General features: G+C 38.6%; 1 protein-coding gene across 1 annotated transcript in view; it reads left to right on the top strand.

Moving 5' to 3' along the window:
* The window catches only part of LOC103811750 (protein sidekick-1), a gene marked incomplete at both ends in the record, with an annotated part of 206731 nt that overhangs the window by 4034 nt on the left and 190759 nt on the right, over positions 1–11938 (top strand). Inside the window, 2 exons of the mRNA XM_009084741.1 lie at positions 1720–1826; positions 6068–6215. Of these exons, the coding sequence (XP_009082989.1) occupies positions 1720–1826; positions 6068–6215 (255 nt within the window). The remainder of the gene's footprint in view (positions 1–1719; positions 1827–6067; positions 6216–11938) is intronic.

Here is an 11938-nt window from a genome sequence, read left to right as displayed (position 1 = left end):
GCTGAAACATTAATAAGTCAGAAAAGAAAACCAAAGTAGGACAGTTCTGATCTAATTGATTTGTTTTGTCCTCGTGGCAGCAAAACTAACTCTGCATTACTGTCCTGGTGCAGATGAATACCCAAGAAAGAAGCCTTTAATTTTGGCTTTATTTAATAGAAAAGCCAATGCAATAAATGTTAGCCAAGTATGATAGTAAATCTTTGTGGGAGGAAGAAAGGTTTTTAAGCTATAAAACATTTGCTAAAATGAACTGTAAAAATTAATTTTCAATATTTATTTGTCAGAATCTTTCCATTTTTTTCCCATTTCTTTTTTTTAATAATGCTGTTTTACAACAATCATCTGCCTGGCAGAGAAGGAAATTAATCTGTGAGGAACTAGGGAAGCCTTATGTCCTATTGATTTCTATCCTGTGCTTTGTATTTTCACCTGTTTCTCTCTCTGTTTCCTGTGCTCATGGGGCAGGAGGGACCATGGCTAGGTCAGTTGGCTACTCACTGGCCACCAACCATTTGTGTGCTGCTTGCTGGGTTTACTGGGACTCCCAGGGCATGGGTTTGAGTCTTGCTTGTCTTCCTGGGGCAAATTGCCATCATCACTGGAGGAGATTTCCCAGTTGCTCCAAAGGAGGTCACAGGTAGTCAGTTAGGCACTCAGACAGCACCAGTGCCTCCAGTGTGTGCCCTTAGGCATCCAGGCTCTCCTTGGAATCCCAGGGACTGTTTTAATTCCCTGTATTGGGTTATCTGACCTATTTGCTGTCGTGTATTTATTATACTTGAGATACAGTGATTATAGCCTGTATTTATCACTTCCACTGGCTTCTTCTACCTCCTGTGTTTTTATGCTGGCTGATCCTGTTCAGATATTAAGCTCTGTGTGGGTGTGTGCAGTAGATGTGAGTATAAGAAGAGATGCTTTCTTTTGGTGGAATTAAATTTTGAAGATTAAAATTCAGTATTTTACTTTTCCTTATCTTTCATAAAGACTTTCATTAATCCTACCCTAATATCTCCTGAAGGTGACTGGGGGAATCTGTGCTTTTGATTAATGTTTGTTTAATGCAGGATTATCTCTATTATTCATGTGTTTTATTCACATTAAAACTGTGCCTATCAGCTCATTCTCATGTTGAGTAATCAGATACAGTTGAGTGAGGAAGGTGAGCATTAATAGACTAAGTGACTGCTTAAGCACAGCAAAGGGCAGAACAAATACAATCTATGGCACACGGAGTCGTTTCCAGTATTCCTCTGACTTACAGTGGTCACACAGTGTAGTAACCATTCTTTTCTCATTGGAAGGCTTTGATATTTCTTGCAAGTCTTCCTAATGCCTACGTTTAGGTTGCAGTTCTCTTGTGTCTCCTCTGCCCACATTCCCAGGCTGCTTTACCTTACAAATGAGGGGAGAGAAAACCAAGGAAACGAATGTCTGTGTTTCAAGAGCATTTTTGGATATACCTGGTATTTTTCATAAGTAGAACTTACGGCTGAAACATATTTCATGTATTTCTTGCTTTGTTTTTTTATTAATCTGTGTATCACAGATAATCCTCTAGCCAAAGTTCAGAGATTATCTGAAAATGCTGTTTTTAAGGAAAAGTACAAGAAGCATTTAAGACAATGTGTAAAACAGGAAGAAGTGCATTTTGCCAATGATGTAATTCTATGTTCATTCCAATATCTATCTATAATTCTGCATTTTGTCTCATAGGTACATCATCCCAGCTCTGCAGAGGTCTGATGGTGGCTTCTACCAGTGCATCGTCCGGAATAGGATGGGGGCACTGCTGCAGAGGAGATCTGAAGTCCAAGTGGCATGTATGTGTGCATGGAAGTTATTCTTTAGCTAACCAACTTCTTTTGTGGGTAAAGAAACAACATACCAATAGCATTTGCTAGTCTGAAAAGGTATTAGATGTCACGTTTAATACATTTTTGAATTATTGCATCACAAGAAGTTTCATACTCTGCTTATCTACTGGGAAGCAGCTCCAGGTGGTGCAACATTAAGTCTTTAGAACAAGCTTTGAGCTGATAACTGTAGCGTGAGAAAACTATTATACCTTTCCTTGAATACACAGGGATTAAGCAAGGCCACCTGGCACAAAGCCATCAATCAAAACAATGACAAAAACCAGCCCAGAGGACAGCAGAGAATATCTTAAAGAAAACCATATCTTGTAGATAGTGCCATGAAGATTTCGGATCATAATCTTGTAATACATAATCAGCAGTTCATAGAATCATCAAGGTTGGAGGAGACCTCTAAGTTAATCAAGTCCAACCATTAACCTGTCACTGCTGTAACTCCTGAGCCCTAAACCATATCCTTCAGTGTCTGATCTAGATGTCTCTTAAATATTTCCAGGGATGGTGACTCCACCACCTCCCTGGGCAATATTCCAGTGCCTGAACACCCTGACAAGGAAAATTCTTTTCTAATATCTAATCTGAATCTTCCCTGTCTCAGTTTATGACCATTCCCTTTGGTCCTCACACTGCAGTTGTTTCACAACAAAAGCCTTGCTAGCAGTACTTTAAAAGTCTGTTCTCTACGCATGTTTGAAGCAAAGCCTCCAATGTTTGCACAACTTTAGCTTGGACTGTGCAGAATTTTTGCTATCCAAGTGCCATTTGGAAAGGGTAAGTTGGTTTTCTCAGGAGTTAGTGCTAGTGAACATGACATAAGAAATGATCACATACTCTTAATTTTCTTTTTTTAGCTAACATATAGAAAATATACTCCAAATAGCTTACTTGGAAATAATGATAAAATTAAGCCTTATTCTTTTTTCAAAGTAAAAGCATAAAAAAATTAAAAAGAGACAGATTTGTATACTGCATCTAAGAAGTCTACAAGGATCACATTTCTCCTCCTCAGGGTCAGTAAGTGGAAATTCAGTGGTAAGAAATGTCACTTGGTAAGTGGAATTTAGAGAAAGTGAATTATTTATTAGAAACTCAATTTGAAGGAACTAAGTCAAGTTAATCAGTGTGTCAGTGAGGGAAATTACATGGAATTTCCTGTGTTTTAAAAGAAAACCAGTTGCAAAGGGCATTATGTAAGTTTTGGTATCGTGTTCATCAGTTTACTGCATTACAGTAGATTATGTTACTGTATCTGTAATGTCAGTAACATCAGTAGTTTGATGTTTGATCTCTCTATTGTTTCAGAGCTTCTGGGAGCTAAAATATAAATAAACTGCTGCTAAAATGGGTTTTTCTTTCCCTGCCTTCTACCAAGCCTTATGCCCCTGCTGTCTGGTGACACTGTGTCACTCTGATATGTGTCAAACCCTTGCAAGTGCTTTCCCAAGTACTTTTCTTCAGTTTTAGTGACTGTATCAGGTCACAGAGGATCTGCTGCAGGTGACCACAAGTAAGAGTCCAACAAGGGTAGGAGGGGAAGATGAAGCAGGGGAAGGTGAGGGTGAGGTGTGTCTTGTCCTGCAGCAGTGAGCCATCAGAGGAGCCTGGATGCCTCTGAATCTGCATCTCCAGGTGTGGTTTCAGGGGACAAAGGCTTTGGTAGCAGTACCAGAGAAAAATGGACCCATTTCCTCCTCCATCCCACAAATTGTTCCCACTCTTGTCTTGCAGTGTAGCACACCATCCCTTTAGGCTCAGCAGGAGAAGTTGTTTGTGCAGCTGTGGGCTGGGAAACTTCTCCAATTTTTTTTAAAAAGCAACAATTATTTTGTTGGGTTGTTAAAGTAGCTCTTTCCCCTCTCTTCCCTCTCTGATTCCCACACAGCTGTACTAGCAGTGGTAATGACATAGTGGAGGGAGCAATTCCTGAGGAAGTACTTGTGGGAATAATAGTTAGAAGGAGACACAGGAATACTTTACCTTGCTGCTGCTGCTGAAGAATTCTGTCTCCTGAAAAGACAGCTTTATTCCCCTCTGAACGAGGGGAAGATTTGCAGTGAAGTGTTTTGTTTCTCTGGGGTGGTTTGTGTATGTGTTTTATTGTTCTGGAGAGAGGAAGAAGTGCAATTGTTTGCTTTTCTTCAGTTTTAGTTTCCCCCATCACTTAATTTGTAGATCTGCATTGCTGAACAAGGCTAAAAAGCTCTTGTAAGAGTCTCTGTCTGAATTAAGTGGTCTATTTATTCATTTATTTATTTGTTTTCACTGATAAAGACATTGAGACAAAGCAAAATGGATCTTATATGACTTGGAAGACCTTTGGTCTTGAATCTGCAACGTCATACTTGGCTTCTATAGTGACATTGCCAGTCAGATTTGCACTTTATTCTTGCAGATGAAAGTGTTCCATAAGTTTTAAATATTCCCTTTCCCCCATACCCAGGTTAGCCACTGATTGTTTTCTGTATTTTAGCATTTTTGATCTAAATTAATTGATTTAAGCTGTGTGGATAGAATGAAATTCCTGATATTTTACCATATTTTACTCTTTGGTTATTCTTGAAAACCTATCAGAAAGCAACATTCCAAGGGGTTCCTAAATCAGCTTAGCCAGTGATCAGGAGTCACAGGGAATTGTATGTTCGAGATGTAACTGAGGAAATGAACTGTTTTTGCCAGTGGAAAGAGGATACTTCCCAAAACACTTCAGCTCAAGATCTCTAGTGAAAAATTGAAAGCTATAATTATAATGTGCACTAGGAAGATCTGAGGTATTTGCCATGTCCCAGATAGCTGAAGTAGCAGGGAACCTGTTCAATAATTTAAAAAGGATTCTCAACACATGCTAACATATTACCTAACTGAATGGGAACAGATATTTGGGAGAGAACTGCTGAGTAAATCTTAATTACAGAAGGGGCTTAAAAACTCTGGGATTGTGAAAAGTGGAATAACCATACGACAGTGAAGTTAATTAGATCCACCTACACGGCTTGAAACTTCTTTTCAAGTAGCTGATCTGATTACAGTTGTAAGGAATATGGAGCAACAGAGGAAGTACAATGCTGATTATGTCTGAATAAATAACTTGAAAATCACAAAGATGATTAAAGCTTCTTTAAAATACCATGTGTTTTTAATTTCTGCTCTTGTTCTGTCTCTTCTCATCTCCTGCTGTCCACAGACCTGATAGTCTTCTCTTTTCTGTGTCCTCTGCATCCCTCTCTGCAGCACAGAACTTGTGGAGAACCCTGTGGTCCTTAAAAGAAAGAAAAGGGAATTCAGTGACAGAAGCCAGAATAGTTCTCTGTTTGTGTGTGTCAGCTTCTTAGTTGAAATCAATTTAAAATGCATAGAAGTTCTTTGGAGGGTGAATAAGTAAGAGCCTACAGCCCTGTTTATTATAATGGGTAGGAACGTTGTACAGAAGGCAAAAGAAAAACAAGAAGAAAATATTCACTGACTATTTCCAAGGACTCCCTGGATATGTGAACTTGCCTGTGAAATAAAGCCTTCAGAGGCAGAGGTTCTGCAATGGTAGTTTCCTTTCTCCCATTAACATTTTTGTTAAAAGCTGCTCTTAAGGCTAGTGATGCCTTTATAAATGTCAGAGATCAAGGATGCTCTGCTGAAATCATAGTGTAGTGCCAAAAAAACTAGTAGCTCGCAGCACAACTGTGGCCTTATTACTTTGGTACCATTTGGCCATAGTGGCTTTCTTGCATAGGTTTGACCATCCTCTGGCCTGACTGCAGTGCTGCAGCTGCTTGTCCATCTGTGCAGTGATGGAGAACAAAATGATGACCAAAAAAACTGATAAATTTCTCTTCACCGTGAGCATTCCTTTGCATTGCAGGAGTTTCTTTCTTTATTGTACAGGGATTTATCTAAAAATAACCAAGCCCAAACCAAGCAAACCTCCATTAAAATGTCACTGTCAGTTAAAACCACTGAGTTATTGCTAAAGAACACCAGGGCATGCAGGACACACTGAAACACTTGGGTTTGCCTCCTGCCTTATCCTCCTCCAGATCTGTGTAAATCAGAACTGCCCCATGATCCATAGTGTCCTGTAGACTAATTATAGCAATGCCAGTGGCTGTTGAGAAACACATTTCTCTGCTGAAAAAGAAATGGAGAGAAAGACAAGAACTTCCAGGGCTCTGAGTATCAGTTTTTTTTCTTCGCAGACATGGGAAATTTCCTGGACACAGACCAGAAAAAAACAGTGACTGAAGGACAAGCTGCAGTTCTGAACTTCCCACACATCCTCAGCTATCCAAGACCCCAAGTGACATGGTTTAGAGATGGGCACAAGATTATACCAAGCAGCAGAATGTAAGTGGATTTAAAGCTCAAAATACACCACCCTAAAATATGATTAATTATCTTTGATAACGCAACTTACATTTTAAGTACACTAATTAAGGTTTAAAGAGAATAAAGTAGCCTTGTTCATACTAAGTTTGAGATAAATTACTATTTTAAGACCAGCTCTGAACTTCCAAAGCAGTTTGACAAAATAATTCATGTGGTTTTAATGGTCCTGGTGCAGCACGAGGGCCTGGATCTGCAGAATGTCTGTGCTTCCCTCACACTAGACATTTTCATGATCCATTTTGGAAAAGTAAATGCTCAGCTCTCAATTACATTTACTTGAGTGAACTCGCTTTATGAATACTGAGATTTTCCTTTTGGTATATATGAATCTGTGGGGTTTTTTTTTCCCAGAGTTATGCTTAGTGCTATTTTCCTCACAATAAAATTCCAAATAGTGTTTATTTGTTCATTATTTTTTTTAGCCTCCAATGAGTTTTACTGCTTTTTGAACAATTAGCAGCTCACCCACTAATGGCACAGTACTTACACTTTGATTAGTTACTATCTCAAGGTGTGCTCATTTATTCTTTCCTGCAACAGTTATGAAACCATCCTGTGTTTTTACCTGCTCAGTTTCATGTAGAGACTGAATGGATTTATTGTAACATTCAAAAATGTTGATTAAATCTTTTTTACTTGCCTCACTTATTAGGAAACGGTTGAAATGCCAGGAATTTAGGTTTTATTTTAACTGTATATTATATTTCCATGTGTTCAAAGGGATAGATGTGCTAGCAAATAATGGTAATGGGATATTTCTGTGTTCCAGAAGGAGTGTTGAGTCTTTGGAGTTTATATTAGAAAGGAAAACTCTTTGTGGATTTGAATTTTGTTAATCCATCAGGTATATTTTACTGCTGCTTATGTGCATTTTTGAAACCTGAAAGCTAGTGTTACAGGCACTTTGAAACTGTTACAATTAGTATTGCAGGGATGTGAAGAAACTAGGTAATAATTTATGAATAATTTAATAGTAATTGGATGGGAAACAGCTGGAAGATGAAACAATGGGTTCCTGGGCAATCTCTTGAAGAGAGCTAAGTGACAAATCCTGAGTTATTAACCATTAAGAATCTACTTCCTCCACTTCTGCCATGTTACAAATTTTCTTCTGTGGATGCTGAGAATACACAAATCAGAAATTCACAGGTGGTGACAAAGCTTTGTTATCCTGCTACCCAAGAGTTGCTTGGGAAACCTTACAGGGGAACAGAGTGACCAAGGCAGTGTCTGAAAATGAGATTTGCCTGAGTTTTCTTACAGTTTGGGAAAATTGCAAGTAGAGATATATGTGTCAATGTATTTGTTAACCTAAAAAATCTTCATTTTCATCTGATGTGCTTTACTCTTACTCCTACCCTGTTGGGATTGTTGGGGTCAAAATCACTTGGAACTCATGGACTGTGGTGACATTCAAAAATGGGAGAACTCTATAACACTGATCTATAGCAAGGCTGAAATATACCTCAAGGTTTCCATATCAATTTTATTTCCCTGGTCAGAAATTTTGTCTAAAAGGAACCTGGGGACATTTATCTGACCTGTGTAGGAATCTCTGAATACTTTTGCAGTGGAGGTACACAGGCTGAAAGTGTGAGCCTCCTTGGAAGTTTGATATATGCCATGCAGTAAGGCTGCTACGTTCAGGAAGTGACAGATTTATGGTACACATACCAATCATCAGAGCACTCTGTAGGTCTCAAAGTACTGGAAAAAACCAGACAGCATCCACTTACATCTTGCTATCTGGGAAATTTGGGAAGTAAATATGGCAGTCCAATAAATTTGGGAAACCTGAGAGGATGCATATAAAACTATGAGAAATACCTTATGGGAACTGTTTCTTATCTGTGGAACAAGTTGTACATTTTACATATTTTTCATACACACAGAGGTGTATCAATTTCACTGATCAGTTTGCTGGGTGATCCAGTTAGGCTGATCTGATCCATCAGTCTAACTGGATCTCCTGCTAAAGTGATCAGTGAAATTGATACAACCACCTTGTATGATGCTCTTTAATCTGATTAAAAGTACCTTATATTGCTAAATCAATATAAAGCTTTTTTAATGCTCTTGAACAAGCTTACAATGATTTGGCTAAATCAATCAGCTTCTGTCAGCTGTAATAATGATTTCCAAGAGTGACATTGCTGTGGTGTATGTGGACTTGAGGACATAAGCAGGGCTAAAAACAGGGAGAGGAATGGTGGTTGTGCTACAATTCATTCAAAGAGTTGGTCAAGGTAACTCTTACTCATGCAAAAGCCTTAACATACACGTATTTAACACTACAGCACTTTTGTGCCTCGATAATGATCCTCATGCTTAGGTACCCAGAGCTACTGTCACTCCTAGAATGGATTTATTTCACTGATATGGGAGTGTGTGCCAAGTTTTTGCTTATGTGAGAGATACAAAAGATCAAAAGTAGGACTAGTTCTGAGACAAAAAAAGAAATTCTTAAGATGTTTTAGGAAATGTCATATAATTGGCAGTGACAAAAAAAGAAATTCTTAAGATGTTTCAGGGAATGTCATGTAATTGGCAGCAGGGTTTACCTAGCAGGTTTAAGGTAGTAAAAGCTGATGTCTTTCTGCTTCACTGTGTACCAGTATTTAGGACACCTATGGGGAGGGGATCTGCCAACTGTTCAGTATTCCAGAGGTAGTGTATTTCTAGGGAGCCAAGGTAACACAAGTGCTGAATTGTCAAAAACTATAGTATCACTATATGCATTTTTTTAAAGATACATTGCACTGTGTCAAAGAAGACTCTTATTTGTTCTTTGTGTTTTCTGATAATGATACACATTGACTCAGTTGCCAGTTCTAACAGATCATAGAATAGTTGGGATGGGAAGAGACCTCTAAAATTCAGCTAGTCCAACTCCCCTGCAATGATCAGAGATATCTACTAGACCAGAGTGCCCAGAGCCCCACACAGCCTGACCCTGAATGTTTCCAGGCATGGAGCATCCACTGCATCTCTGGGCAGCCTGTGCCAGTGCCTCACTACACCCAGCATGAAAAACTTCTTCCTTATATCTACATTCTTCTAGTTTGAAACTATTAGCCCTTGTCCTGTCACTATATGTCCTGTCACCTTGTCAATTGTTTAGGCTGGGGGGAGAAAGGTTCAGTGTATAGCTTTGGTTTCACTGGTTTTAGTCAGAATGATAATCCTACTCTCTGGGTGTGCATGGCACTGACATTTTCTGGCAGGAACTTTCCTCTGAGACACAGGCAATTTTTTTCAAACTGTATATTCTGTTCGATTTAACTGCTGGTGTTACTTGTGGTGGAATTTTGCAGCAAATAACTGCATCGGTTCCTGGTTTAGTGGTGTTGCTAATATTTTGTTAAAACCTCCAGATAGAAACGATAGGATGACAAATTCCTCTTAAATGAGTGGGTGTGTAAAGTCAGCAAATCCCTGTGTAATACATGAATGGGAAACAAGTGGCCTGCACCTACTCCTGGGGTTGTTGTTGCAGTTTATGACTCAGGCAACAAACAAATCTGTAGCAGAACTAGTGCGACATGATGGTGTGGATTTAAAAATTTAAATCCTAAAACTCACCTTCATCCTACTTAGTACAGTGTGGGTATATATTCATTTTGATTTTTATGCCTTCTCTGTCACCAAAGCCTCAGGCTGAAGTTTTAAAGGGGTGTTTCAGAAGGATGCTAGAAAAATATGGAGAGTTGGAGAGAAGACCAAAAGTTCAAGAACAAGAGAAAATGAAAGGAATTAGGGTTTGAGGTGTTCATTATTACTTTGCATTCCCCAAGAACTTTTAGAAAAGACTTCTCATTACACCTAGACAGATTAACATTTTCCAAATACCCCAGTAGCCTAATGTGGAATTAAAACTACACTGTTATCCAGGGGCTTATATGGAGAGTTGGAGAGAAGACCAAAAGTTCAAGAACAAGAGAAAATGAAAGGAATTAGGGTTTGAGGTGTTCATTATTACTTTGCATTCCCCAAGAACTTTTAGAAAAGACTTCTCATTACACCTAGACAGATTAACATTTTCCAAATACCCCAGTAGCCTAATGTGGAATTAAAACTACACTGTTATCCAGGGGCTTGACTGATGGTTTCACCTCTCTTTCCCTGCGCATCTTACCGAAAACAATAGCCTCTCTAAAGGTAACTGCATCAAAAGAAATTGCTACTCTGGGATGTCAAGCATTCAGCTTGCCTTGCCCAGGTCTACTTCATCAGGCTTAAAAGCAGAGCACATTTAACTTCCCTTACATGAGCACGTACAGTACCTTGGAGAGACACAAAGGACAGTAGCACCGTCAGGGTCTACAATTGCCTTTCAGTTGTGGTATTGAGAAATTAAATTCTTAGTACTCTTAGAGGGGTTTTTTTTACCTTTTTCTAAGTGAAGCACATTTCACTGAAAAGGTTCACTCCAGCTATCAAATCATTTATTGTTGGTTTCTTCTTTAAGAAGAAAACTTCTATGCAGACATTATTGCTGTCTTCATTAACTCCCTTACAGCAAAACTGTTATTTTCCTCTAGTAAGCTGCAGTTAGATGAATGTTAACTCATGTCTTTTGTTAGTGGAACTATGTCTGACACAAACCAGGAAGGTTCATTTTTGGCATATAAAGGCACTTCTGGGTTGTCCCTTTCAGCTGGGTGGACATTTAGTCACGTAGTTGACTGTTAATGAACCGAAACACTTTACAAATGTACTTCAACCCATTGGAAAGGGAAGACGAATTGCATTGACTTTAGGTACACATGAGTTAATATCTATTTTTTGCAGTAAGAACAATTCATTATGCATTTGGATGTGTGTGGTCATTACTGACTCTTAGAGAGACTAAAGGTGCTGACAGATTGTGGAAGTGAAAGCACATTAGGCACAAGTAACTGTCAAATCTGACTTGCTGTGGTTTTGAACACTCACAATACCTTGCAAATAAGCAAAACTGTGGCAGATTTACTAGACATTTGGGAAGGTAAAATTATACATATATTAACGGCAGTCTCAGAAAAACCAAAGTGGCTGTGGCAAAATAGGCTTTAAAAGATGAGAAAAATTAATGTCTCTAGGAATATTCAGATTTTGGGCTAGCATTAGATTAGCTTTTTCTTTGATGATAGCAATTCATTTAATGTGCCAAGTATACATTTTTCACTTTAAAACAAGTACTACTTCATTTTTCTAGGAGCAGTCCTAGTGGCACAAAGCATTTCTCTCCAAACATGGCCTGTCATACAACTTAGGCAAGTTGCACATAATTACTTTTCACATACACTGGGTAACACTTCCATTAAGATGATGATGATTATCATTAGTGAACAATAAATGCAGAGACTGTCAACTCTGCGATGTATTAGCTGAGAAATGCTTTAAAAAATAAGAAGTTTGCAGATGTCTGCTGACATGGAGTGACACCTCTCAGCAGTGAGAGATGTGACAAAACCCCTTTAATACTGGTTTTATCTGTCTGTACCTTTTACAGGCTCCATGTTAAAGCCAGTACCTGAAAAAAACAAGAATATTTGGTAGAATGAAATGATTTCCTTCAACTGAAATTCATTGTTCTCCTGTAATTCATTTATTTAACCAAACTCCTGCGTTGAGTAATTTCAGCTGGAAGGAACAGGCAGCACTAAAAATCATCTTCCAGCAAGTTTTACTGTTCTCCC

The sequence above is a fragment of the Acanthisitta chloris genome, unplaced genomic scaffold (genome assembly GCF_000695815.1).
Source record: "Acanthisitta chloris isolate BGI_N310 unplaced genomic scaffold, ASM69581v1 scaffold3721, whole genome shotgun sequence".
NCBI lineage: Eukaryota > Metazoa > Chordata > Aves > Passeriformes > Acanthisittidae > Acanthisitta > Acanthisitta chloris.
The sequence above is the reverse complement of the archived record's forward strand: the minus strand, read 5'-3'. Positions and strand labels throughout refer to the sequence as shown.